Genomic DNA, 26625 nt, shown 5'->3' on the forward strand with positions numbered 1-26625 from the left:
CATAATATCATTATTAGTAGCTAAGCTACAACCTTAATTGGAAAAGCATTATACTATAAACCCAATGGCTCCAACAGGGAAAAACAGCCCAGTGAGGAAAGGAAATAAACTATTATCAAAAAGTAATGAATATATATAAATCTAAAACAGATGTCATATCATAGCTACTTATTATGATAATATATCTGTTTCAACATGGTTACTGAACTCAAGATATTTCATATACATTCATTACTTTTTGATAATAGTTTATTTCCTTTCCTCACTGGGCTGTTTTTCCCTGTTGGAGCCATTGGGCTTATAGTATAATGCTTTTCCAACTAGGATTGTAGCTTAGCTAATAATAATAATAATAATAATACAGAAATTACTGTATTGTTTACATAACTAATATCTTAATATCAGTCAACATACTAAATTACTCAAAGATAATATAATTATAGAATAATATAAGGAAATGTACAACTGGCTCTCAAAATGACACAAAAATAATTATTTTTTTGTATTCCCACTAGTCTTATGTCTTATGTACATACATACATATACCAAGGCACTTCCCTCAATTTGGGGGGGGGGGGAATAGCCGACATCAAACAAATGAAACAAAAAAGGGGATCCCTCCTCTCTATGTTCCTCCCAGCCTGACCAGGGACTCAACCGAGTTAGGCTGGTACTGCTAGGGTGGCACAGCCCACCCTCCCACATTAACCACCACAGATGAAGCTTCATAACGCTGAATCCCCTACTGCTGCTACCTCCACGGTCATCCAAGGCACCGGAGGAAGCAGCATGGCCTACCGGAACTGTGTCACAATCGCTCGCCATTCATTCCTATTTCTAGCACGCTCTCTTGCCTCTCTCACATCTATCCTCCTATCACCCAGAGCTTTCTTCACTCCATCCATCCACCCAAACCTTGGCCTTCATCTTGTACGTCTCCCATCTACTCTTGCATTCATCACCTTCTTATGTAGAAATGAAAAAGGTTACAAAAAATGAGCAACAGTGGAGGTTGGACACAATGAAACTACAGAGGTGTCTTTCCAAACTAGTCAATAGTCTGATTATCATTACTTATATCACACACCAAGGGACTGCATCAACTATCTTTATTTGTTGTGGTGATGGTGGATGTGTTAAGTGAAGAGTTCACCTCCTCCTACACCCATTGACGCAAAGGGTTAGATTTCGCCAGTCGTCTCCATCATGGGCTTTTAATTCAATACTTCTTCATTAATCATTTCCTACTTTGCAATTCATAGTCCTCAGCCATGTAGGCCCGGGTCTTCCAACTCTACTATAGTACATTTTTTTTAGCAAGGCAGATTCGCACCGACTCGCAGCGGTGCCCTTTTAGCTCGGAAAAAGTTTCCTGATCGCTGATTGGTTAGAATTATCTTATCCAAACAATCAGTAACCAGGAAACTTTTCAGAGCTAAAATGGCACCGCTGCGAGTCGGTGCAAATCTGCCTCGCTAAAAAAAATTGACTAAAGTGCCTCGTGGGGCCCAGTCAAAATGTTTGGTGAACTAATCTCTCAAGGGGAGTGCGAAGAACATGCCCAAACTATCTCTATCTACCAATCATCATGATCTCATCCATATATGGCACTTGAGTGCCATTAACCCTTTTACCCCCAAAGGACGTACTGGTACGTTTCACAAAACTCATCCGTTTACCCCCATGGACGTACCGGTACGTCCTTGCAAAAAACTGCTATTTAAATTTTTTTTTTTCATATTTTTGATAATTTTTTGACAAACTTCAGGCATTTTCCAAGAGAATGAGACCAACCTGACCTCTCTATGACGAAAATTAAGGCTGTTAGAGCAATTTAAAAAAAATATACTGCAAAATGTTCTTGAAAAAAAAATAACCCCTGGGGGTTAAGGGTTGGAAATTTCCAAATAGCCTGGGGGTAGAAGGGTTAAACAGAAAAGATTTGGTGATTACTGGTGAAAGGGAGGAAGAACTAAGAAGGGTGGTGGTAGAGAGGTAAGAGTCTTTGAAGAAGGTTGGCTGAGGGTTATAGTGGGCAGTAAGTTTTAATTTGCTTCAGGCTTCTCTGATGACCTCTCACTCACTTGTGACTCTTGAGTGAGAATGCGTAAACAAAACTCGTAGACAAATACAAACAAACACAAAGGAGAATCACTCTTAAAAAGACTGGATACTACTGCAATACAAAAGAAAGAGGAACCACATCCTAACTTTGAGACAATTAATAAATGATCGAATCCTTCATAACATACGCTACCACACACAAACTATGCTGAAACATAGCAATACTGTGCAACATTACCCTTAATACCATTAGCGCATGTTGTAGTAGTATAAAATACATACCAGAAAGGATAGCCATACATGAAAGTACAGCTTCTGTTATAAAAGAGGTAGAAATATTTAGATACTTGGGATCTAATATGTCAGGAAGGAGGGTGTGAGGCTGAAGTTGAGAATATGATAAAAGCAGCCTGGGATAAGTGGAGGGAGCAGGAGTTGTGTGTGATGAGAAAATGCCAATCTAGGTAAAAGTCAAGAGCTATAGTGCAGAAATAAGATCAGCGTTAATGTATGGATCGGAAATTGGAAGCAAAGATTGAGAGATAGAGATGAGAGTGCTGAGGCTGTTCATGGGAATACCACTGCTTGAAATATCAGAAAAGAATGAAATAAGGAGAATGGCAGGCATAGTAAAGATTACAGAGGTTATAAGTGTCACGACTGAGATGGTAAGGATGGATGGTGGGGAGGGAGTGAGGCGGGCTTGAGAGAAACCTGTTATTATTATTATTATTACTAGCTAAGCTTCAACCCTCATTGGAAAAGCAGGATGCTATAAGCCAACGGGCTCCAACAGGGAAAAATAACCCAGTAAGTTAAGGAAATAAACTAAATTAGAAGTAATGAACAATTAAAATAAAATATCCTAGGAACAGTAATAACATTAAAACAGATCTTTCATAAACTATAAAACGAGACATGTCAGCCTGTTCAACATAAAAACATTTGCTGCAACTTTGAACTTTTGAAGTTCTACCGATTCAACTAACCGATCGGGAAGATCATTCCACAACTTGGTCACAGCTGGGGAGATGATCGAGAGAGAGAGAGAGATGATATGGAGAAAAGAGGATGATATGGCGAGAAGAGGTTTGGCGGAAGAGGATGCCTTTGATAGAAGGCATTCGAGAGGATGCATCGAATACAGTCTGGTATATAGCTGAAAAAAGGGACAACGAAACTTGGTCTATACTTATCACCTACCTGTATTTTAGCCCAGTACCGAATGACCATCAGATACGGCCTCACGAGCATGTGGGTGCGCGTGTACTGACATATGAGCTGCGTGTTGTAGACAGGCATTCCGTTGCGGAAGGAGAGGTCCACCTGCAGGTGCGTCAAGGCATCTTCGAACTTGACGATGGGAACACGCGCTTTGGCTATCGCCTGAACCTGAAAGGTGTGGGATGAAATCAGTAATCGTTGCTGGGATACGGGGGTGGGTGGGTGGGGTAGCAACCACACACATCCTGAAGACAGGCGGAAACTGACAGATTTTACTCACCTTGAACCCTCGCTTCGAATTCTTCAACTTCCTGGCGAGGTACCACGTCAAGTCACGTGCTTTTGCCTCCTTTTGTGCTGAAAAGATGAGAGAAAAGAAAGTGTTCGAGGTTAGAAATTATAAAAACCAAGATGGATCTCGCGTGTCTCATTTGCAACGCTTATGCGAACGTCCTCCTCTAGAGATTCAAAAAAAATTCAACGACTAACCTTTGCTTCCCGCGCTCCAAGGATTGACCCCAAGGTGGACGTACAAGTCGACATCGCACCCCACGAAGCCCAGGTTATTGGCCGACGACCCAAACACGCAGGCCACGGCAACGGGGAAGTCCGGCCGCAAAAAGTTCTCAAGAGTCGTTCTGAAAAGGAAATCGTTGTAGCTTTGTGCACTTGATGTTAGTAGTTTAAAGTCGACTTTTGCCAAGTTGCAGTCGTCTTCATCCCTTACCATTTGAGGCATCCACAACACTAAAGGTTTCCAGAGTTCCAAGTGATATTTTCTTTATTGCTTCAATATTTTAAAAATGAAAAATTTAAAAGTAATTTGTACTTTTCCTAACTAAAAACCTTGAGCTCTTTATTATTATTACCATTATTATTACTCGCTAAGCTACAACCCTAGTTGGAAAAGCAGGATGCTATAAGCCCAGGGGCTCCAACAGGAAAAATAGCTCAGTGAGGAAAGGAAACAGAGAGAAATAAAATCTTTTAAGAAGAGCAACAAGATTAAAATAAATATCTCTTATATAAACTATAAAAACTTCAACAAAACAAGAGGAAGAGAAATAAGATGGGCTATTAGTATTATTAGCTAAGCTACAACCCTAGTTGGAAAAGCAAGATGCTATAAGCCCAAGGGCTCCAATAGGGAAAAAATAGCCAAGCGAGGAAAGGAAAAAAGGAAAAAAACAATATGAGAAAAAATTAACAACAAAATATCTTAAAAACAGTAACATCAAACAGATATGTCATAATATATAAACTATAAAGAGACTTATGTCAGCCTGTTCAACATGAAAACATTTGTTATAACTTTGAACTTTTGAAGTTCTACCGATTCAACTACCCTAAGATTAGGAAGATCATTCCACAACTATGGATATATATCGTATATTACTGTGTAAAGGGAGAAATACTTTTGGAATTATGAAAATATTTATTTTTTGACCTCTTTTGTCGTTGTTACTGTATTCTAATTGCAAATGGTTCATTAGTAGGGTCGTAGTTTGGAAGGATTGACATAAAAATCTTTTAATATATTAATTTTAATTACAGTACTGTATATAATTTTATGTTCAAGTAAAATAAGAAAATTTAACGGTAATTTTACCTTTATTTATGAGTCATAGAATGACAATAAAACCGTCTCCAATAGATTTAGTAGATTTGAGAACAAAGCCCTCAGAAGGATATTGGAAGTTGAATGGCAGGACAGGATTAGAAAAGAAACTATAAGAGAGATTACTCGAGTGCCATATGTGGATGAGAACATGATGAGGGGTAGATGGAGATGGTTTAGGCATGCTCTTTGCACTCCCTAAGAGAGATTAGTTCACCAAAAGTTCAGCTGGGCTCCACAAGGCACTAGAAGAGTTGGAAGACCCAGGCCTACATGGCTGAGGACTATGAAGCGCAAAGTAGGAAATGGTGAATGGAGAAGTATTGAATTGAAAGCTCAAGATAGAAACAACTGTCAGAATCTAACCGAGGCCCTTTGCATCAATAGGCGTCTAAGGGGATGATGATGAGGATGATGATTTACAGTTCTGCACTCAGGCTCTGTTGTGTAAACCTGTTGGTAGGCTAACCTAATTGTCCGAAACCTAGAATTTTCTATATTAGTACCAGTAATCAATTATTACACAGTCGTTCGGAAGGATCAACATAATATCGTATAATATGCTCAGTATAATCATACACTAGTTGTGATTTTAGGTATAATAAAAAAAAGAATTATTTTTTCCTTACAATAATAATTGTCACAAAAACTTTTTTCAGAATGTTTACAAGAGATGGCGGCACTGGTGGTTGTCCGAAACCTTAAAATATGCAGGAGGTTACTATGGTTTAAAGGTCGCTCATGAATGGCAGAGGCAAGGGACAGCGACATTTCCCTATCGAGCAGAACAGTGCCCTAGAGACTGACCATTTATACATATAATCGGTGCCCAAGCCCCCTCTCCACCCAAGCAAGGATCAATGAGGGCCAGGCAATAGCTGTTGATAACTCCTCAGCAGATAGACCTACAGGCTCCCTTGAACCCTACATCCTTACCTCACAAGGATGGTGAGGTTGCAGCGAACAACGAAACTTACGAGTTTGAGCGGGACTCAAACCCAGTCTGGCGTTCACCTGTCAGGAGGGACGTTACCATTCAGCCACCATAACCTGGTATACAGGAAAACAATCATGCAAACAAGTCAAGGCAAAAAAAAATAAAAAACCTTAATCAATAAACTTGAAATTGATGGTATTTAGCTGCTGTATAAAAATATTCGTTTACCATTCAAGAGTCATGGCAATCAGGTATGCAGCAAATTTGCCAATAACGAATGCTAATTATCAAGAAAGATAATTTTACATAGCATAGAATCATATATACATACATACATATACCAAGCAAGGCACTTCCCCAATTTTGGGGGTAGCCGACATCAAACAAATGAAACACAAAAGGGGACCTCTACTCTCTACGTTCCTCCCAGCCTGACAAGGGACTCAACTGAGTTTGGCTGGTACTGCTAGGGGTGCCACAGCCCACCCTTTGCTGCTACCTCAGCGGAATCATATAAAGTAGGCTTATTACAATTATATAGTTGCATGTAAATTTCAAGTTTATTAAAAAAAATATGACAAATTCGTAGATAATTTATATTTTTCCTAACGATACAAACCTAGCTATTTACATGAGGGTAATTACTTCGGCGCAGCCGATGACGAGCCATAAAGTTTTAACGAGGGTTTCCTTCTCCACCGCTAGTTAGCGGGGGGGGGGGGGGTGTTAGCTTGCTACCCCTCCACCCTCACACACACCGGTAATTCGTCCACTTTACTTAGAGGTAGGACTTATCTTGGGGGACAGGGCTGGCGGGCACATAACTGTAAATAGCTAAGTTTGTATCGTTAGGAAAAATACAAATTTTCTACGAATTTGTCATTTGTTCCGTAACTGAATACAAACCACGCTATTTACATGGGGTGACTCAACCCTTAGGAAGGGAGGTAAGTCCCCTGCCATACTGGCTTTGGCTTGCCCAGGGGCCCCGAACCCGAGTTCATGAAGCAACTTAAGGATTGGGGTCCCTGCACCTCGCAGGCAGTCAAGGACTGCTGCGGCCTACGTAAGCTGTGTGTGAAGGTGAGCAGTGACACGTCCTAGGAAGTTGACCTGGAGTCCTTAATAAGGAAATCTAGGCTAGGACTACCCAATACCACCTCCTCAGGTTATGGGGACATGACAATATTACAAGTTAATACTAGGAACACAAGGAAGCATGGCTTACCTGCAGAGGTTTGAGGTCAGCTGTGCAAAGGACCAGGATGCTGTTTTTCTCCAAGGGAGGAGAGGATGAAGAAAAGAAAAGGGCCAGACAGATCTTTTCATTAACACAGGCTAAAACCGGGTAACAATGCCCTCAACCTTCTGCTACTTGTCCAATTAGGAGCCTGAGGTTAGACCAGCTGTTGTACAGCCACCACAGAGCTGATAGAAAACGTATCGAGCCTCCTGTGTGTCACGTCTTACAGGTAGTGCCGTGAAGGTAGTTTGACGCTTCCAGACCCCAGCTTGCAGGACCTGCGTCACAGAAAAGTTCTTCTTGAAGGCCAGGGACGCAGCCACGCCCGACATCATGCGCCCTAGGGCGACGTGACGGGGGAGGGTCAGAACTCAAGGCCAGGTGGATTACCTTGCGGATCCAGGTCCAGATGGTGTTTTTGGTGACCCTCTTCTTCGTTGGCCCGGTGCTAAGAAACAAGGCTCGCACCTGGGGCCGGACTGCAGCTGTTCTCTTCAGATACAACCTCAGACTCCTAACTGGGCACAGTAGGAGATGGTCTGGGTCATCTGTTACAGAACGAAGATTCGAGACCTGGAAAGAGTCGAACCTAGGGTCCTGCACTCCCGGGTTCTGAATCTTGGCAACAAACTAAGGGACGAAGCTGAACGTCACCTCCCCCCATCCCCTTGAATGGGCGACGTCGTATGAGAGACCATGTAGTTCGCTAACTCGCTTGGCCGAGGCCAATGCTAGCAGGAACACCGTCTTCCAGGTAAGGTGGCGATCTGAAGCCTGGCATAATGGTTCGTAGGGAGGCCTCTTAAGAGACCTGAGGACTCGAACCACGTTCCAAGGAGGTCTCACTTCCGACTGAGGGCAGGTAAGTTCATAACTTCGTATGAGCAGGGACAGTTCCAGTGAGGAGGAAATGTCCATTCCTTTGCGCCTGAAGGCAAGACTTAAGGCTGAGCGATAGCCTTTCACTGCCGAGACTGAAAGGCGCATTTCTTCCCGCAGATACACAAGGAACTCCGCTTTGCTGGTAAAGTGGCATCGAGGGGAGAGATACCCCTTCCACGGCACCAACCACAGAAAACTCGCCACTTCGTCTGGTAGACTCCTGCGGATGACCTGCGCAGGTGGCCAGACATCCTTTCCGCAACTTGTTGCGAAAATCCTCTCTTTGAGGAGATGCTGGATAGTCTCCAGGCGTGAAGTCGAAGCGAAGCTACGGCTTTGTGAAAGATGTTGGAGTGTGGTTGTTTGAGTAGCTCGTGACGTGGAGGGAGTTCCCTCGGGATCTCCGTGAGGAGTTGCAGAAGGCCCGGAAACCACTCTGCGTGATGCCATAGCGGAGCTATCAAAGTCATCGAGAGATTGACCGATGTTCTGGTCTTGTTGAGGACCCTCCTCATCAGACAGAACGGGGGAAAGGCGTACACGTCGACGTTGTCCCACCGTTGTTGGAAGGCATCCTGCCAGAGAGCCTTGGGGTCCGGGACTGGGGAGCAGTACAGCGGACGCTTGGTGTTCAACGCCGTAGCGAACAGGTCCACAGTCGGGGAACCCCACAAAGTCAGGACTTTGTTGGCTATCTGAGGATCCAAAGACCACTCGGTACTCACTATCTGCGTCGCTCTGCTCAGACTGTCGGCGAGCACATTCCTCTTGCCTGGAATGAAGCGAGTTGTAAGTGATATCGAGTGGGCCTCGGACCATCTCAGGATCTCTACTGCAAGATTGGACAGCAGTTCCGAAAAAGTACCTCCCTGCTTGTTGATGTAAGCCACCACCGTGGTGTTGTCGCTCATCACCACTAAGGAGTGACCCGCCAGGACTTGGAATTTTTGAAGGCCCAGGAAGACGGCCTTCATCTCCAGCAGGTTTATGTGAAGGTACTCTTCTGAATCTGACCACAGGCCGGAGGCCTTGTGGTTCAGCATGTGCCCCCCCCCCCCCCTTGTTTGATGCGTCCGAAAACAACATCAAATCTGGGGAGGAGACGAGAAGATCCACTCCCTTTCGTAGATTCTCGTCTGCCACCCACCACTCTAGGTCCGACCTTTCCGCAGATCCCATAGGGATCAAGATGTCCGGGGAGTCGAGGCCTTGATTCCACCGGGACTTCAGTCGCCACTGAAGGGATCTCATCCTGAGGCGACTGCTGGGAACGAGACGGGTTAGAGAGGAAAGGTGGCCGAGGAGAAGAAGCAACGATTTGGGTGGGAGTTCTTCTCGAGTGAGGAAAGGTCTCGCGACCTTCCTCAGCCTTGCTATCCTTTCGTCTGATGGGAAGGCTTTGTGGAGCTTGGTGTCTATGATCATGCCTAGATAAACCAGTGTCTGAGAGGGCTGCAGAGAAGACTTTTCGAGGTTTACCACGATCCCCAGATCCCGGCAAACCTCGAGGAGCTTGTCTCGGTGGCGGAGAAGGGATACCTCCGAGTCTGCCAGGACCAGCCAGTCGTCCAGGTAACGAAGGAGACGGATGCCGGTCCTGTGTGCCCACGAAGAGATGATGGTGAAGACTCTGGTGAACACCTGAGGTGCTGTGGAGAGACCGAAACACAACACCTTGAACTGGTAGATCTTGTGATCTAGGCAAAATCTTAGGTACTTCCTTGAAGACGGGTGGATCGGGATCTGGAAGTACGCGTCCTTCAGATCCAGTGTGCACATGAAATCTCGCGGTCTCACTATAAGCCTGACCGTGTCTGCTGTCTCCATGCTGAACGGCGTCTGTTTGACAAACCCGTTCAGGGTCGAGAGATCGATGACTGGTCTCCAGCCTCCAGACGCCTTTTTCACAAGAAAGAGTCGACTATAGAAGCCTGGGGGACCAGTCCAAGACCTCCTGGAGCGCGTTCTTCTCCAACATGGTCTGGACTTCGGCCCGAAGGGCCTGCCCTTTTGCCGACCCCATGGTAAGAGAGCTCAGCGACACTGGATCCGCTGTCAGGGGAGGTAGAGATGCCGTGAACGGGACGCGATAACTTTGAGAAATCACAGAGATCGTCCAGGTATCCGCCCAGAGTTGCTGCCACCTTGCTGCGCAACTCTGAAGGCATCCCCCCACTGGTGGACATGCAGGGGATTGCCACCCCTAGCGTTTCCGGCCTCGGCCGGTACCTCTAGGGTTCTTGCTTCCCTTGGAGGACTTCTTGCCCCTTCTGCCCCTGGCAGGAAAGGGCTTAGACACCTTGGGCTTCGCTGTTACGGTTGTCTTCTTCGTGTCCCTGGCAGGGCGGGGCTGCTGTACTGCCGGAGGCTTGTAGGGCCTTGATGTCAGGGCCCTATGGATGAGGGAATCCTGATTGGACTTCCTCCACCTCTCGGCAGTGAGCTCCACGTCCTTAGGCTCGAACAGACTCTTGCTGAGGACAGAAGAGTGTCTGAGCCTACTAGTCTCGGCGCTGGGGACCTTCTGGTGAAACCTCTCAGCCACTGCGTCCTGACGCTTGAGGATCGTGTTGGCCCACAAGCTCGCAACCTGGTGGGACAGGAACTCGATGGTCCGAGTGCCCGAGAGGAGGAAGGTTTCCAGCGCTTTCCTGGTGCTTTCCTTGGAGAGGTCCTCGGACCGCACCAGAATGCCCAGAGACCCCAGCCAGATGTCTAGCCATGAAGCGGCCAGCATGGCGCACTTAATGACCTTCTCCTGACTCTGGATCTCAGTGGCCGAGAAGGACACGTGCCGGTTGGAGAGCCTCTCAAGAGAGACTCCCCATGTGAGGGCTTCCACGGAGTGGTGCAGGGGAAGACTCAGAAGACTCCTCAAGGATCTCAAAATACCTCCTCTGATGGACTCGAGGAGGAAGGAGGAGCTTATAACCGGCACTCGACCTGCTGGAGGAGGCAAGCTCCGCGAGCTGTTCATCGATCTTCTCTCTGGCACTCTTCCTTTCCTGAGACCAGGGCAAAGCTACACTGGCCCTGGAGGGCTTATGAGTGCCAAAGATACGATCCAGGACTGTGTCCTGCCCTTCACGAGGAGGGACCTCAGGATCCGGGATCCCGTTTAGACTCCTCATGAGGGACAGGACCTGCCAGAATGCATGTTCCGACTCCTGGCGCTCGCCTCCCGATGGACTTGCAGCGAAGTCTCCTGTCCTCAAGGGCTCTTCCTGGGGGGACACGTGGGCATCCTCGACCGCCCTAGGCTGCTCCTGTCTGATCCTGGCCGACGATTTAGGAATAGTCTTAGAGTCCTTAGATTCCTTCCTGGGAGGGATACAGGACTCCAAAAGCGAAGGGGGTAGGTCCTTCTCCACCTCAAGACGAGGAGACCTCTCGGGAGGGGGATGAACTTCCTCCATTGGTGCGATGGGGAAGTGGTCCTGTCCGACCAACTCCCCTGAGGAGGGGTATTCCTCCTCTGCAGGGGAGGGCGAGAAGGTCTGAGGTGGAGTAGGAACCTTGCCTAAGGATCTGCGAGGAGACAGCCTCGGTCTCGGAGGAGGATCCACGGGAGAGACTCCGCTCTTCCTCTTCAGGGGGGAGGAAACTGCCACTGGTTCGCGACCCGAGTCACAGGTGGCTGGCTTAATAGCCCGCACAAGAGCTTTGAGGAGGGTATCGAACCATGGCTGTTGACTGACAGCGGCGCTGTCAGACACTCCCTCTGGAGGGAAGGGGATCGACGGATCCCTACGAGGAGTTAACAAACGAGGGTTCGCCTTCTGGGCTAAAAAAGAAGAATCCCGAGACCTTTCTGGGGAGTGCCCCCTTCTGGCAAGCGCGCTGGTCTGCGCTTGCGGAGAGGGGAGCGCGACAAGGAAGAATCCGCCTGCCGGTGGTCGCGCTGGGGCTCGTGAACCGGGCCCGGCACAGGGTCGTGAGCATCAGGGTAACGCGAAGCTGGAAAATCGCGAGCGCGAACTAAATCGCTCGCGCGCACCCGGGCGGGCGGGCGATGCTGGAAAATCGCGTGCGCGCGCACCCACGTGAGCGGGGGCGCGCGCGCAGATGAATCAATGGCGCGGTCATGCCTTGGAGAGCGAGCCGGAATAAGGCCGTGAGAGCGCATTGGTGAAGGTGTCGGCGTACGGCGATCAGGAACTGCCCGAAAGCGCGGGCGCGCAGCGACCTGGTGAGACCCGGAAGGGCGCGATATGACAGGGGCGCCTGTGCGCGTGTCTGGGAGAACTTGCCGCGAAGGCGACATAACTGTAGCAGCGTCCCGAGAGACCTGTGGGCGATGGTCGGGAGGGACCGCCCTATTCGCCTGCGAGGTCGTTAACCGCGCTGGCGATTGTCGGCGCGCATAGCGCGTATCCGGAACAAGCTGTTTCGGAGGTTGCGGATTGCGAACGGCATGAGGAACGCCCACAGTTGCCTTGAACACAGGCACAGGGCGCGTAGCTGGAACTGGGCGCGACAGATAAGCGTCGCTCGCAATAGTGTCGGCAGCAGACTCGCGCGATTCCAGAGGGGGCTGTGAGCGCCTGTGCGCTGACTTAGCCATCTCTGGAGCCACATGCTGAGTCGGCAGGACACACGATCGCGTTGGAGAACGCGCGGGAGCTGGAACAGGAACTGCGCGTGAACGCGCATCGCGAACCTCCTTTACAGCGCGAAGATTCCAAGGCGACAACTGGATGTGTTGGAGAGCGCGTGAGCGCTGAGGATGGAATCGCGCATGAACGCGCGTCGCATTCTTCCCCCGTAGGGCGCGACGAGTCCGCAGGAAACCTGTGGGTGCCTGTGCGCCGACTCTGGAACCTTTTGGACCGCGCGCGAAGTGACAGGAACCGGGGGCGATCGCGCGTCGCGCTTTCCCCCCATAGGGCGCGACGAGTCCACAGGAACCTGTGGGCGCCTGTGCGCCAACTCTGGAGCTTGTTGGACCGCGTGCGGTGGAACAGGAACTAGGGGTGAACGCGCGCCGCGTTTTTCCCCCATAGGGCGCGACGAGTTCGCAGGAACCTGTTGGCGCCTGTGCGCCGGCTCAGGAACCTTTGGGACTGCGCGCGATGTAACAGGAACTGGGGGGCGCGGCAGCGCTGGTAAAGGTGGACGTGTGGGCGCCTTTGAGTGTTTGCGCGCTGCATCAGGAACAGCTGTCGATGGGTGTGGGCGCGCAGGGGAACCCTGGCGCGTAACAGGAACAGAGGCGCGAACACCTAACGGTGAGCGCCGAAGCGCTTTATCAGCAACATCAGGAACAACAGCAACGGGCGCAGGCAAAGCCTTACGCTTAGAGACGAGAGGCGCAGTTTTGCGCTCAAGTCCCTGAGACCCCGAAGGGCCTGGAGACTGCGCAGTGGCAGACTCAGGGGGCGCGTCAAGCGCATCAGTAGCCTTCGACGTAGATGGTTGAGGAGACCCTTGTCCCGAAGGACGACCATCCTACAAAGGGGATCGCGAACGATCCCCGGAGAGGTCTAGGGTGGTAGCTGGCAGGACAGGAGAGCGGCGAGTCGTCTCCTCCGCAGAGGATTGTGGGGACGACGAGCTGAAGAGGCGCCTCCTAACTCCTTTAAAGGGAGAAGGAAGGCCTCTACGGCGAAGGGGAGGGCGAGCCTTCCGCCTTATACGCCCACGAGGGGCCGTAGGATCAGCAAGCTGACCATCATGGGGCTTCCGAAGAGGCATCTCTACCAGAGAACTCCCCCGAGAGGGAATCTCAGTGGAAGGAGAGACCGTAGGACTCAGCTCCTCCCTCGAAGTGTGTTCGGAGGGAGAGACAGAGCCTTCAGCTACCTCAGCCACAGGAACAGGTGTTTAGACAGATCCATGGGATGTTTCCGAAACAACTACGTCAACCACAGACAGAGGATCTATCTCCGCTGTAGTTGACGATTGTTTGGCGGCCGCACCCCGTTTGACCATGTCAAACAGGGCTTCCATGGAGGGCGAACCCTGTAGCCCCAAAGGAAGCCCAAAGCTGAAAAAGATCCTTGTTAGACATAACTACCTCCTCCGAGGGGGGAGGGGCAGCCGCCTCGCTATGGTAGGCAGCGGCCTCTCCCTTACCACGGGATCGGACAACAACATCAACATTACTGTCTACGCTACCGCTCGCTGGCCTCTCGGAAGAGGCCGCCCGAGTGGGAGCTTCGGAGGAGGAATGGGTGGCGGGAGAAGAAGACCTAGGATTTTCTCTCTCCCGAGAAACCTCGGAAGGAGAACGATCCCTTTTAGCGTTCTTCTTACGTCGCCGGGCATACCTCTCCCACTGGGAGGTAGACCACTCCCTACACTCAATACACAAATTAGCACTATCACACCGTTGGCCCTTACACTGAGGGCATAAGGAGTGCGGATCTGTCTCCACGGCCGACATAAAGGTCCCACAAGGGCGGCTGGGAAGACCAGGGCAAGTGCGCATGATGATAGAGGCCAACTTCACACACAAACACTGAAAGAAAAAGCAAACAAAAATTATGGCAGTCAAAAGAGAGGAGAGCGCTGACAGGTCTGTCGTCTCTCCAAGCCAAAAGTAAAGTGGACGAATTACCGGTGTGTGTGAGGGTGGAGGGGTAGCAAGCTAACCCCCCCACTAACTAGCGGTGGGGTAGGAAACCCTCGTTAAAACTTTATGGCTCGTCATCAGCTGCGCCGAAGTAATTACCCCCATGTAAATATCGTGGTTTGTATTCAGTTACGGAACAAACTATTTTTCGTAGTTGCAAAATACTACGTGAGAAGAGGAGGGAAGAAGGTTAGGAATGATGACATGTAAACATTGAGTGAATAATGTAAACATTGAGTGAATAATGTAAACATTGAGTGAATAATGTAAACATTAAATGAATAACTCTCAAATTGTTCTAGTTTTACACTCAATTAAACAGAAATGAAGCTTATTTTATCAACTCAAAACAAAAATATTCAACAGTAACAACAATAAAGATTATGTGTGGTCAGACTTATAAGTGTAGTAACATCAGGCTGGCCTCGAAATTGCCGTTCACCCATTACATATACATGATAAAAATGCAAATTTTAAAGGAAATTTTGGGGTTCGCCCTTTACACGGTAATATACTGTACTTCTGCAGAAGCTGAAACTAGCCAAAACACTTTAAGCATTATTTAGTGAGGGGGTAGTGAGGGGTAAAAGAGTCACCGGGCTCACACACACTGGTGATATGACTTCACTTTCCATCACAGGCAGGACTTGCAGGGGGGATAGGTGATGGCAGGCCAAGTAATGAGTAAAGAGCTGAAGGTTTGTATAGTAAAGACAAATACAAATTAATTTCAAATTTGTCATTTGTTCAGACACCTAATACAAACCATTTCGTTCTTTACTGTGGATTTAAGTCCTGACCAACTGGCAGGTAACTTAACCCAGGATGTGACAGTGCTTCGCACAAGCTTAATAGAGCCACCCTGACACCTCGCTAATTCTCGAGTATGTGTGAGGGATGACGGCCTATAAGACTGCAACAAAGACACTCATTTCAGCAAGTCTCATTCAGGAACAACAGTTTTTAGCATACTTAGACAAACGTTGTTGAAAACAGTCTCCCTGTACATTACACAAGCAGAAACATGGCTGCATAAAAGCAATTTGGCAGTAGAGGCAAGCAAAAGTATGCACAAGACATCTCAATAGCAGGAAATAATAAAATTAATAATGATAATAGTATTGGTAATAAAAATAAAAGCAATTTGGCAGTACTTACAAGCAAAAGCATACACAAGACATCTCAATAGCTGTTAGTATAGGCATGCAGAGCAACCACAACAATACCAAAACACTGAACACAACTGAATTAAAAGCTCTTAAGACAAGAGACGACTGGCGAAATCTAACTGAGGCCCTTTGCATCAATAGGCGTAGATGATGATGATGATGATGATGAACGCAACATTTAAACATACTAGTAAACATGAAGATAAAGCGTTGCCAGCCAGATACCGTGCTTTATGATCGATTGTTGTACAAATAAGCTTGAAAATGTCGTACAAATTTGCTAATTACGTCAAAAGGTCATAGGTCATACATCTGGCTGTGCTAGCAACGATCATACCGTAGTTTTATTCCTCGCCAACAGATGGCACTGCCAGTAAGTCAGTGTGCCGATCAGCTGATGTTTAAAAACGCACGTCATAGCATTTTAGATTAGACTGCTTTCAATTTTACAAATTAATTTTTAAAGCACCGGCAATAATACAATAATACCTGCAATAAAATGAGGGTGCATGGAGTGTAAGGTAGGTAAAAGTACTGCGCTAAAGCTGGGTTAGTGAAATCAGAGAGATTTGTCTGGCCTACGGGAGATCTCAAACTCCACCTACGATGTATAAGACACACGGCGATGTTTTGTGAAAAAAAATTTTGTCAAAGACGGTAAGCATTATGACTTGACCATGTAAGGATTCTTGGGGTGGTTTACTCTACTAACTTAAACTAGACATTGCCCGACTCCCCCCCTCACTGGGAAGATAGGGACAAAACGAATGTAATTTATATACAAAGTTAAACGAGGGATATGGAGATGGAGGACATCTTGCAGGTTTCCACAAGTGCTGTACCCCAAGAGATGGGAAGATGAAGGAAGAGGAGGCCAATCAATCAACCATTCATCCCAGTTAATGTCTGCCTCGACCAACAGCTACTTGTCCTGCAAGGGAGCTGAGGTGTCTTTAAACCGCATGTTGTGCAGCCACCACAGGACCTACGGAGAAGATATCCACGTTCTTGTGGGTTACGTCTTGCAGGTAGTGGGCTGTGAAGGTCATCTGACGCTTCTAAACCCCCGCTTGAAGTACCTGCACCACAGAGTAGTTCCTTTTGAATGCTAGAGACGTATGGATAACCCTAACATAATGAGCCCTGGGTCTGTGACCTTGTGGAGGAGAGCCTGGATTCATGGCTGGTGATTCTCTTCCAATTCATAAACAATTTGATGTCGTGTGGGGGAGCTCCTGCGGGTCATTTAACATGACTCCTCAGTGCCCTTCCAGGGGCATAGTAACTGTTGATCTGAGTTATCATTTACAGAACTGAGACTCCCAATTCTGAAAGGACCGAATCTAAGACCCGCTATAGCTAGATTTTGAGTCTTAGCAATAAAGTCAGGGGTGAAGTTAAGTGTCACCTGCCCCTATCCCATTGAATGAGCGTCATTGTAAGAAAGGCCATGCAACTTGCTGACTTTCTTCGCACACATCAACGCGAGAAGGAAGACTGTCTTAAGCGTCGTCGCACTTTGATGGCTGACGCAGCAGCTTGTAAGGTTTTCAGAGTTCGTAGTACGTGAACTACGTTCCAAGGAGGTGGTTTCACTTCCATCTGAGGGAAGGTATAGTTGAAACTCCGTATGAGGAGAGACAATTCTGTTAAGGGGGAAATGTTAACTCCGTTTAGTCTAAGGGCGAGGCTTAGGGCTGTGGTAAACTTTCACTGCCAAGACCAAACAGTTTTACTTCCTGGAGATATAACAAGAACTACATCATCACTGGGATATTGGCGTTGAGAGAAGCAATACCCCATCCATGACACCAACCACTAAAGATTGCCCACTTTGCCTGGTAGACAATGAAGATGACTCGCTGAGGTACACCACTGCCTATGAAAAGCCTCTTACCGATAAATGTTGGATAATCTTCAGATGTGAAGATGTAGCAAACCATTGCTTTGCAGTAAATCTTTGTATGTGGTTGTTTGAGATCTGGACGTGGAGGGAATTCCCTCGGCACCTCTGTGAGCAGATGTAGAAGGTCATCTTACGACTGCTATGAACAAAAGAAAAAAGCGCTTATATCAGCAGTAGGGCTCCAAATCATGGTTACTTATATGACAGGTCTTATTTGCGAGTTAGATTTTATGTGGTTATGTGTATGTAGCTATTTACATACCACATCAAAGCTATAAGGGCCATCGACAGATCTTGTGATGCCCTTACTTTGTTCATAAGCCTCCCTACCTGGCCGAAGGCGGGAGGAACGCATGTCTTGATTAAGATATGCGTTCCTCCCGCCTTCGAGATCTAGTACTGGCGAGCAGTACACCAGAAGCTTCTGGTTGAGGGATGTTGAGAACAAGTCTACTGTCAGCGAACACCCAACGTCAAGACTTTATTGGGTATCTGACGATTCAAAAACTACTTGCTGCCAATGATCTGAGTCTTCCTGCTCAGATTGTCTACCAGAACATTTTTCTTGCCCGGGATGAAACAGGCTGACAGGGATACCAAAGTTAGTCTTCTGTTCATCTTAGTATCTCTACATCTAGGTGGCACAGTTGCTATGAGAAGGTAGCTCCTTGCTTGTTTACGTACGCCACTACCATGGTGTGGTCGCCCATCAACACCACAGTGTCCTGAAAAGAGCTAATGGAATTCCTTGAAAGCCAGAAAAGCTGCTCACTGTTTCGGACCACAATCTGGAGGCTGTGTGTTGCAACAGGTGAGCCCCAACCATTCTTTTGACATATCTCTGAGGATCATCAAATCCAGGGGAGATTGGATACAGTCTACTCCCCTGAAGAGGTGGGTATCTTCCACTCACCACTTCAGGCTCTCTCTTGCTCTGGCCCCCCCGGAACCTGGAGGTTTTCAGCCGAGACCAAAAGGTTTTTAGCTGCCACTGGAAAGACCGGATATGAAGACAGCCATTGGTCACTAGACACTCAGTGATGTGCTGGTAGCAATTCTTGCAACAGAATTGCAAGCGGCGCCCGCTTTAGGCTCTCTAATCTGCTCTCAGACAGAAAGACTTTGCCTAGTTTGGTGTCTATTTGCATCCCGAAATATACGTTTTGGCAATGGCTGGAGGAACTTCTTGGGATTTATCCAGATCCCAAGATCAAGGCAAAAGTCGAGAAGCCTGTTTTGGTGTAGGAGAAGGGTTTCTATAGAGTCTGCCAGAATCAGCCAATTATCTAGATATCTCAATAGACAAATGCCATTTTTATGGCCCAGGTTGAACTTGAGAGAAGATCCTTGTGAACAACTGGGGGGCTGTGGACAAGCCGAAACACAACAACTAGAACTGGTGTATCCCTTCATTCAAGATGAATCTTAAGCACTTCCTTCATGATGGATGGATTGTAATTTGGAAGTATTCATCTTCTAGATTCAGTATAATCGGTCTTACGGCCTGCCTGACTGTGTCTGCCGTCTCCATCTTGAACGAGGTTTGTTGGACAGGTCAATGATCGGGTCTCCAGGCGCCTTCTCAACAAGAAAGAGTCGACCGTAGAAGCCTGCCCGAAGACCTGTCTACGACCTCTTAGAGGGCGTCCTTCTCTCGCATGTTATGGACTTTGGCTTGAAGGACCTGTTCCTTCGCGAATCCTTTTGCGTAGGAACATGACATCACTGGATTACGAGTCAAAGGAGGTGTGTGAACAGGACGTGATGTCCTTCTCAGAGGACAGAGACCAATCAAGGTTCGGCTCTGTTGTCCATCCACCTCTGCCACCCGTTCTGTGGACAGATAGGAGGAATGACCCACCAAGAGGGAACGTACACGTTTGCTATCTCTCTTTCTCCTCTGCCCTGTCCCGTGTTGGCAGAAAAGGGCTGCTTAGGGCCTTACTTATTGTATGTGGTCTGTTTAGAAGTACTGTACTGTATTCCACAACTTTTAGGCCACTGACGTTTTACCGGCCAGGATTTCTGCACTGGTGGTGCAGAAGAGTGAGAGCGTGACAGCATTGCCTAATGGAGAAGGGAGTCTTGATTCGCTTTCCTACAGCGCTCAGCCACTGCATCGATGTCTTCCATATTGAAGAGGGAAGGAGGAAGGACCCTTCATGAATCCATTTTGCAACTTAAGCACTTCTCTTCTAGGTAAATGCCTTTAGAATTTTGAAAAGACAGAGGTAAACCATTTCAGAATACAGTTGGTCCACAGGTTAACCATGTTATGTATCAGGAACTGTACTGTCCTGGCACAAGAGTAAAAAGGTGGACATTTCCTCATCTTCTGCACAGAGGAGAAATTTTCGTTGCAGAAGAGATATTCTTTCGAGCCCAACCAGTAGTCCAACCATGAAGTGGCTTGCATCGAACAATTTGCAACCCGCTCCATGTTTACGGCATCCGTTGCTGCAGATGACACCGGTGATGCTGTTAAGATCTTCCAGTCATGCTCTGTTTTAGACCCAAGATTGCTGGATCTACCAGCAGAGGAGACAGAGCATCATCTACATCCCATATTATTTCCTGTCGTAAGTACGGCGGAGGAAACAACCAAAATGAGTTTCCTGCCCTAAGGGACTGGGAAACTACAGTCACTAGTGCATATAAGCCCTCTTCCTGGCTCCCTTAACCCTCCTAGACCAGGGCAAGGCTAACCTAGCCTTGGTGGGTCTGGGGTGTCATAGAAAAGGTCCAGAACAGTATCATTTCCTTTGGAGGAACATCAAAAGAATTGATTTCCCTTATACAGGATAGGACCAGCAGGAAGAAGTGATCTGATTGGAGGATATGGCCAGCACGTCATTGGAATGATCTGAACCATCATCAAGTGGATCATCCACTCCAGAGCCCTCACTTATAGAAGCCCGGGGTAGGTCAAAGTCATCAGCTGTCTCTAGCAGGGGGCTCGTAACATAGGACAGAGACTGCATTCCTTTCGATGATCTAGCATCTCGGGTCTCAAGGTTCTGTTCTTAGGATGGGGTTTCATGTTCTTCCTCTTCCTTGTGCTCTCCGTCGGTCTCGAGACCTGCAAAGGAAAGAAGAGAACAACTGTGTTCAAGGGGACCTCAAGCTAGTGGTGGTTCTCAGGGAGGTGTTGATTGTAGTGGCCTTCTTTTCCTCTTCTGTGGATTGATTGGGATAATTCCCAATTTTTCCCACTCAGGGTGGAGACTGGTAATGGAGGTACCGTTGCTATCTGGACCACTGCTGTTGAGGAGGGTGAGGGGCAGTAGAAGGAATAATCTTCCCAGAGTTCTCTGACAGCTCGAGAGAGATACGAAGGGTACCTACAAAATGTGCATGTGGTACTGGGGTCAGTCTGGAGACAACCTGCGTAAATGCCGAAACTAACTTGAGAAACCGTGGGATGTCCTCCGTGAACATAGGGACGGCTGCAAAGGAGCTGCAAAAGTGAACGTGTTTTGTTTCCCTTCTGGTAGTGCATCAGGAACTCGCCATGAGAGCAGACTTTTGTCAGCATGAGGAACAAGACTGTTTCGTAAGACTAAGGTCTGTGTGTCCACGCGTCGGAGCTGTGCGAGGTAAAGCACTATCACTCATCAGTGCTCCGGCAGGAGGATGACGAGTAGCTTCGAGTGCTCCTACAAAAGGCGCGAACTCATAATAGCGAGCAAGGCTGTAAAGGGCTTCCTGTGTGTTGATGCACAGCAGTAAAAGCAGGTTCTTCCCTGTAAGGAGATGAAGCCAAAGGCGGAGGTACTGAAGGACCTGGCCTCACAAAATGCGAAGGGCATTACAGCGAGGGGCGGGGACTGAAAACAGCCTCTGTACCATATCGTCGTCTTGCTCCGAAAAGCTGGAACGAGGCATCGACGAATTGAGCACTCCTCCGATACCCCCGGAGGGAGGGACTACTCGGATGGGAAAGGTGCTCAACACAGGGTGAAGCTTGGGGCTTCATATGCTGCAGGACCTCACCACCGAGCGAACTTAGAATTAGGGTACGCAGCGTAATCAGTGAGATTATAAGACTGACTAAAGTTAGCTTCAGGGTTCACTTTGAGAGGATTCTCCAGCTAATAACTTCGAGGAGTAACAGTGATGCAACAGCCCTCGTTTGTATGGCTAAAACTGCGTGAACAAAGAGCGGCTGAGCAGATGTGGAGGTAGCTGTGGCAAAGGGCACGAGAAGCTCTGGGGGAGCCACCACCCGTCTTAGAGGGGAAGACCGTAGCTAATCCATGGGATGGCAGATGTGGGCTTTTGCTGTGCCCCTTACTGTAGCACCTCCAAAAGCTGTTCCTTAGAGGTTGGACCAGGAATCCCCATGGAAGGCCAGAGTTGAAGTACAGCGTCAGCAGAAAGAGACTCCCCAAGGGCCGAGGGCTGTGCCGCTTTGCCAGGGAATGTGACGGAGTCCTCTAAACCCAAGGTTTGTTCAGGGGGTCAAACGGTCATTACTCTTGCTCATTCGTCCTGCAGAGGAGACCGAACAAGCAGAGTCAAGGGAGGGAACAAGATGCCGGAGTAGGAAGTCAGGACTTCTTCGCCTTCGAGGAGGACTTTGAAGGAGAAGAATCCCTTTTCGACTTTTGATTCTGTTGCCTACTGAACTGCACCCACTAGAAGGATGACAAATCACGACACTCAGCGTAAGGAGACCCATACGTCCAAGAGTGACATCTGCCAAGAAGGGCAAAGGGCATGAGGATCAGTCTCCAAAGCCGACATGAAGTTGCAAGGGCGACCTTCAACGCCAGGTCAAACCCGCATGGTAGCGATTCTCAAAGATCCCAGCCACTCCTGAAAAAGAAAAAAAAGATTGAAAGTAACTACCAGTACAGTGATACCTCTGGATACGAAAGTTTCTGCTTACGAAAAATTCAGGATACGAAAAGCGATACAAAGATTTTTATGCCCCAGTATACGAAAAAATTTTCAGGATACGAAAAGCTTACGAGATTCCAACTCGTCGCTGAGAGTACAGTACCTTTTTTTTCAGGGTATAAACCCTTAATTTAGGTGTACAGGTAACAATACACCTTCACTGATCCAAATGCTTTACATACAGTACTGTAACTTTTATACAGTAGTAAGGAAAATGGACGGTTTTCTTGGGGCTTGGAGGGAATAACTAGGCTATAACTACATTATTGAATAATCTCATGGTTGTTTCTGGAATGGATTAGGCTGTTTTTAACGGTTGGGTTAATTATTGAATGATAAAAATGGCTGCATTGCATGTTTATTACTACAGTTTGGCGTGTTTATGAAAGAAAAGGTGACTTTTTGTAAGGCTTGGAACGGATTAGGCTATTTGCATGTAAAACGCGACTCAGGATACGAAATCGTATCCTGAACGGATTACTTTCGTATCCTGAGGCATCACTGTATTCATTTAGGTAAACAGAACCAAAAGCAAAAGTGATGTCATATCACCAGTGTGTGTGAGTGGAGGGTGGCTGGTCTTGCCCTGGTAATTAGTGGCGGATGGTTATACCACGCTAAACGTTTTATGGGTAGTTTCGTCTTCTGCCAAAGTATATATTTATAGTAAAGAGTGAAAGGGTTTGTATCAGGTGTTGGAACAAACCACCTTAATTTCACGTTAAGAAGGGTACTTGGATATACACACTCAAACTTTAGAAAATCCAATCCTAACCCACCAAGGTACGAGTATTAAAAAACTGCCAATTGTTTTTAAGTTGAGTTTTGTTAAATTTTGACCTATGGTAGGCTTCACCTAACTCACATACCTACGATTTTCAGCTTCAAAACTCAACGAAAAGTCCCGCGTTTCATATAAAGTTTCCCAGTAAATGTGGGACTACATCAGGGATCTGAATTGAGCCCTTACCTACTTGATCTGATCATGGATGTAGTAACACAAGGTATTAAAGATCAGTCTCCTTGGTGTATGCTTTTTGCTGATGATGTTATCCTGTGTAGCACTAGGCGAGAGGTAGTAGAAGAGAAACTGGAGGAGTGGAGAAGAGAAATGGAAAATAGGGGATTGAAGATCAGCAGGAAAAGACAGAGTATTTGAGATTGAAAAATAGCAAGAATGGGGAAGTTAGTTTACAAGGAGAGAGATTGAAAAGAGTTGAAATTTTCAGGTATTTAGGATCAACAGTTGCAGAGGATGGTGATCTAGGGGCAGAAATAAACCACAGAATACAAGCAGGATGGAAGAATTGGAAAAAAAGTGCGATGAGTACTATGCGACAGGAAAATAGGGGTTAAGTTGAAAGGTAAAGTACACAGGACAGTTGTGAGACCGGCAATGATGTATGGAGCAGAGATGTGGGCAATAATAAAGACAGAAGAGAAGAAGATGGATGTGGCAGAGATGAGAATGTTGAGATGGATGTGTGGGGTGACAAGAAAAGATAAGATACGGAATGAGGTAATTAGGGGTACCACAGGAGTTAGAAAACTATCAGATAAGATCCAAGAAAGTAGACTGAGGGGGTATGGTCATGTCATGAGAAGAGATGAACAGTATATTGGGAGGAGAGTGATGGAAATGAAGGTACAGGGAACAAGAAGGAGAGGGAGACCAAAGCGAAGGTGGGTGGACTGTATCAAGGATAACCTTCGATCAAAGGGAATAACCGGTGATGAGGTGTGGGACAGAGGTAGATGGAGAAAGCTAACCAGAAACATCGACCCCCCCATAGAAGTGGGGAAAGATGTAGACACAGAAGAAGAAGGTGAATTTTTTTAGGTAAAAATTTGAATAAAGTATACATAGAAGTGTGTGCAAGTCAGGTGAAAAGCAACCCCAAAGATGATATTAAGTGTTTTTAAGCATATCTATGGAGGATTTGGGACCGTACGACACAAAAAAGGGCCGAGGAAGGGATGGATGGTGAAAGTAAAGTATCAAGGGCCTACAGTCAACACTGACCTCAGATAATCCCGTTGTTCGTAGTGGTCTCTCTTGAGTTCAATGTTCTTGATGAGCATGTCGATGGCGTGCCACTGGCTCTGCGCGCTCGATATCTTCTGCCCAAGGGCCATCTGGGTCCTCCAGTTCAGACGTATAGGGGGGGAGGAGGTGCTTTCTGGAAGAACGATCACAGGTAATTCAGTCAACAATGGAGGGAGGTGCAAGTGCAACAGAAAATCTGAGATGAATACAAAAGACCTCACAAACTAACCTGCTTGCTGTGACTGATGCCGCAGGCTCACTTTCAGCTTCTGGCTTCCCACGTAGTGTTCCTCGTCCAGGCACTGCTGGACGGTTTGCCTGAGGAGAGAGAACACAAATCCGAATTAGTTACTGTTGTTAAAATTTTATTTATATGAGAGAGAGAGAGAGAGAAAGAGAGAGAGAGAGAGACCAGGGTTAGTTACTGTTGTCATAAGATGGATTTCTGTCAACATTATCAAAATTGTTAAATTTGAGAGAGAGAGAGAGAGAGAGAGAGAGAGAGAGAGAGAGAGAGAGAGAGAGAGAGAGAGAGAGAGAGACTAGTCGATTCGCGGAGACTCCATTTGCTCATTGGTAGAGGGAATTACCGTGTTACTGTTTACTACATCCGCTGGAGGCCTAAGCTTATTCCAAGTATTTGCTATTTTGAGAGAGAGAGAGAGAGAGAGAGAGAGAGAGAGAGAGAGAGAGAGTGTGTGTGTGTGTGTGTGTGTGTGAGTGTGTGTTACAAGGATTTTGGATGGCTGAAAAACTTTTTAATCCATCCGCGAAGACTCCATTTGCTCTTTAGTATAGTGATTTACTTTAAGCATTCAGAGTTCTTTTGATCTCGTCTAACGAGAGAGAGAGAGAGAGAGAGAGAGAGAGAGAGAGAGAGAGAGTTATAAGGATTTTGGATGTCTGAAAGACTAGTCGATTTGCGAAGACTCCATTTGCTCATTGGTAGAGCGAATTACCGTGTTACTGTTTACTACATCCGCTGGAGGCCTAAGCTTATTCCAAGTATTTGCTATTTTGAGAGAGAGAGAGAGAGAGAGAGAGAGAGAGAGAGAGAGAGAGAGTGTGTGTGTGTGTGTGTGTGTGTGAGTGTGTGTGTGTGTTACAAGGATTTTGGATGGCTGAAAAACTTTTTAATCCATCCGCGAAGACTCCATTTGCTCTTTAGTATAGTGATTTACTTTAAGCATTCAGAGTTCTTTTGATCTCGTCTAACGAGAGAGAGAGAGAGAGAGAGAGAGAGAGAGAGAGAGAGAGGAGAGAGAGAGAGAGTTATAAGGATTTTGGATGTCTGAAAGACTAGTCGATTTGCGGAGACTCCATTTGCTCATTGGTAGAGCGAATTACCGTGTTACTGTTTACTACATCCGCTGGAGGCCTAAGCTTATTCCAAGTATTTGCTATTTTGAGAGAGAGAGAGAGAGAGAGAGAGAGAGAGAGAGAGTGTGTGTGTGTGTTACAAGGATTTTGGATGGCTGAAAAAACTTTTTAATCCATCCGCGAAGACTCCATTTGCTCTTTAGTATAGTGATTTACTTTAAGCATTCAGAGAGTTCTTTTGATCTCGTCTAACAAGAGAGAGAGAGAGAGAGAGAGAGAGAGAGAGAGAGAGAGAGTGTGTGTGTGTTACAATAATTTTGGATGTCTGAAATGACAAATTCGTAGATAATTTGTATTTTTCCTAACTATACAAACCTTAGCTATTTAATAGGGGTATTACTTTCGGCGTAGCTGAAATGACGAGCCATTAAAATTTAACGAAGGTTTACTACCCACACCACTAGATAGTGGGGGTAGGGAGGGGTAGCTTGCTACCACCCCCCCTCACACACACCTGTGCTTGAGCTCATTTTGCTTGGAGGTAGAACTTCAAGGGGGATAGGGCTGGCGGGCAAGTTTGATTACATAGCTAAGGTTTGTATAGTTAGGAAAAATGAAAAATTCGTAGATAATTTTAATTTTTCCTAACGATACAAACCTAGCTATTTACACGAGGGTAATTACTTCGGCGCAGCCGATGACGAGCCATAAAGTTTTAACGAGGGTTTCCTACCCCACC

The 26625-nt window shown here is 47.0% G+C and overlaps 1 protein-coding gene across 1 annotated transcript in view; it reads right to left on the reverse strand.

The window, feature by feature from the left end:
* LOC137633586 (speckle targeted PIP5K1A-regulated poly(A) polymerase-like) overlaps nt 1-26625 on the reverse strand; it is a 388889-nt gene that overhangs the window by 22008 nt on the left and 340256 nt on the right. The window contains exons 5-9 of the mRNA XM_068365855.1: nt 24796-24884; nt 24543-24699; nt 3778-3926; nt 3569-3645; nt 3268-3456 (exon numbers count right to left, since the gene is read on the reverse strand). Of these exons, the coding sequence (XP_068221956.1) occupies nt 3268-3456; nt 3569-3645; nt 3778-3926; nt 24543-24699; nt 24796-24884 (661 nt within the window). The remainder of the gene's footprint in view (nt 1-3267; nt 3457-3568; nt 3646-3777; nt 3927-24542; nt 24700-24795; nt 24885-26625) is intronic.

The sequence above is a fragment of the Palaemon carinicauda genome, chromosome 43, assembly GCF_036898095.1.
Source record: "Palaemon carinicauda isolate YSFRI2023 chromosome 43, ASM3689809v2, whole genome shotgun sequence".
NCBI lineage: Eukaryota > Metazoa > Arthropoda > Malacostraca > Decapoda > Palaemonidae > Palaemon > Palaemon carinicauda.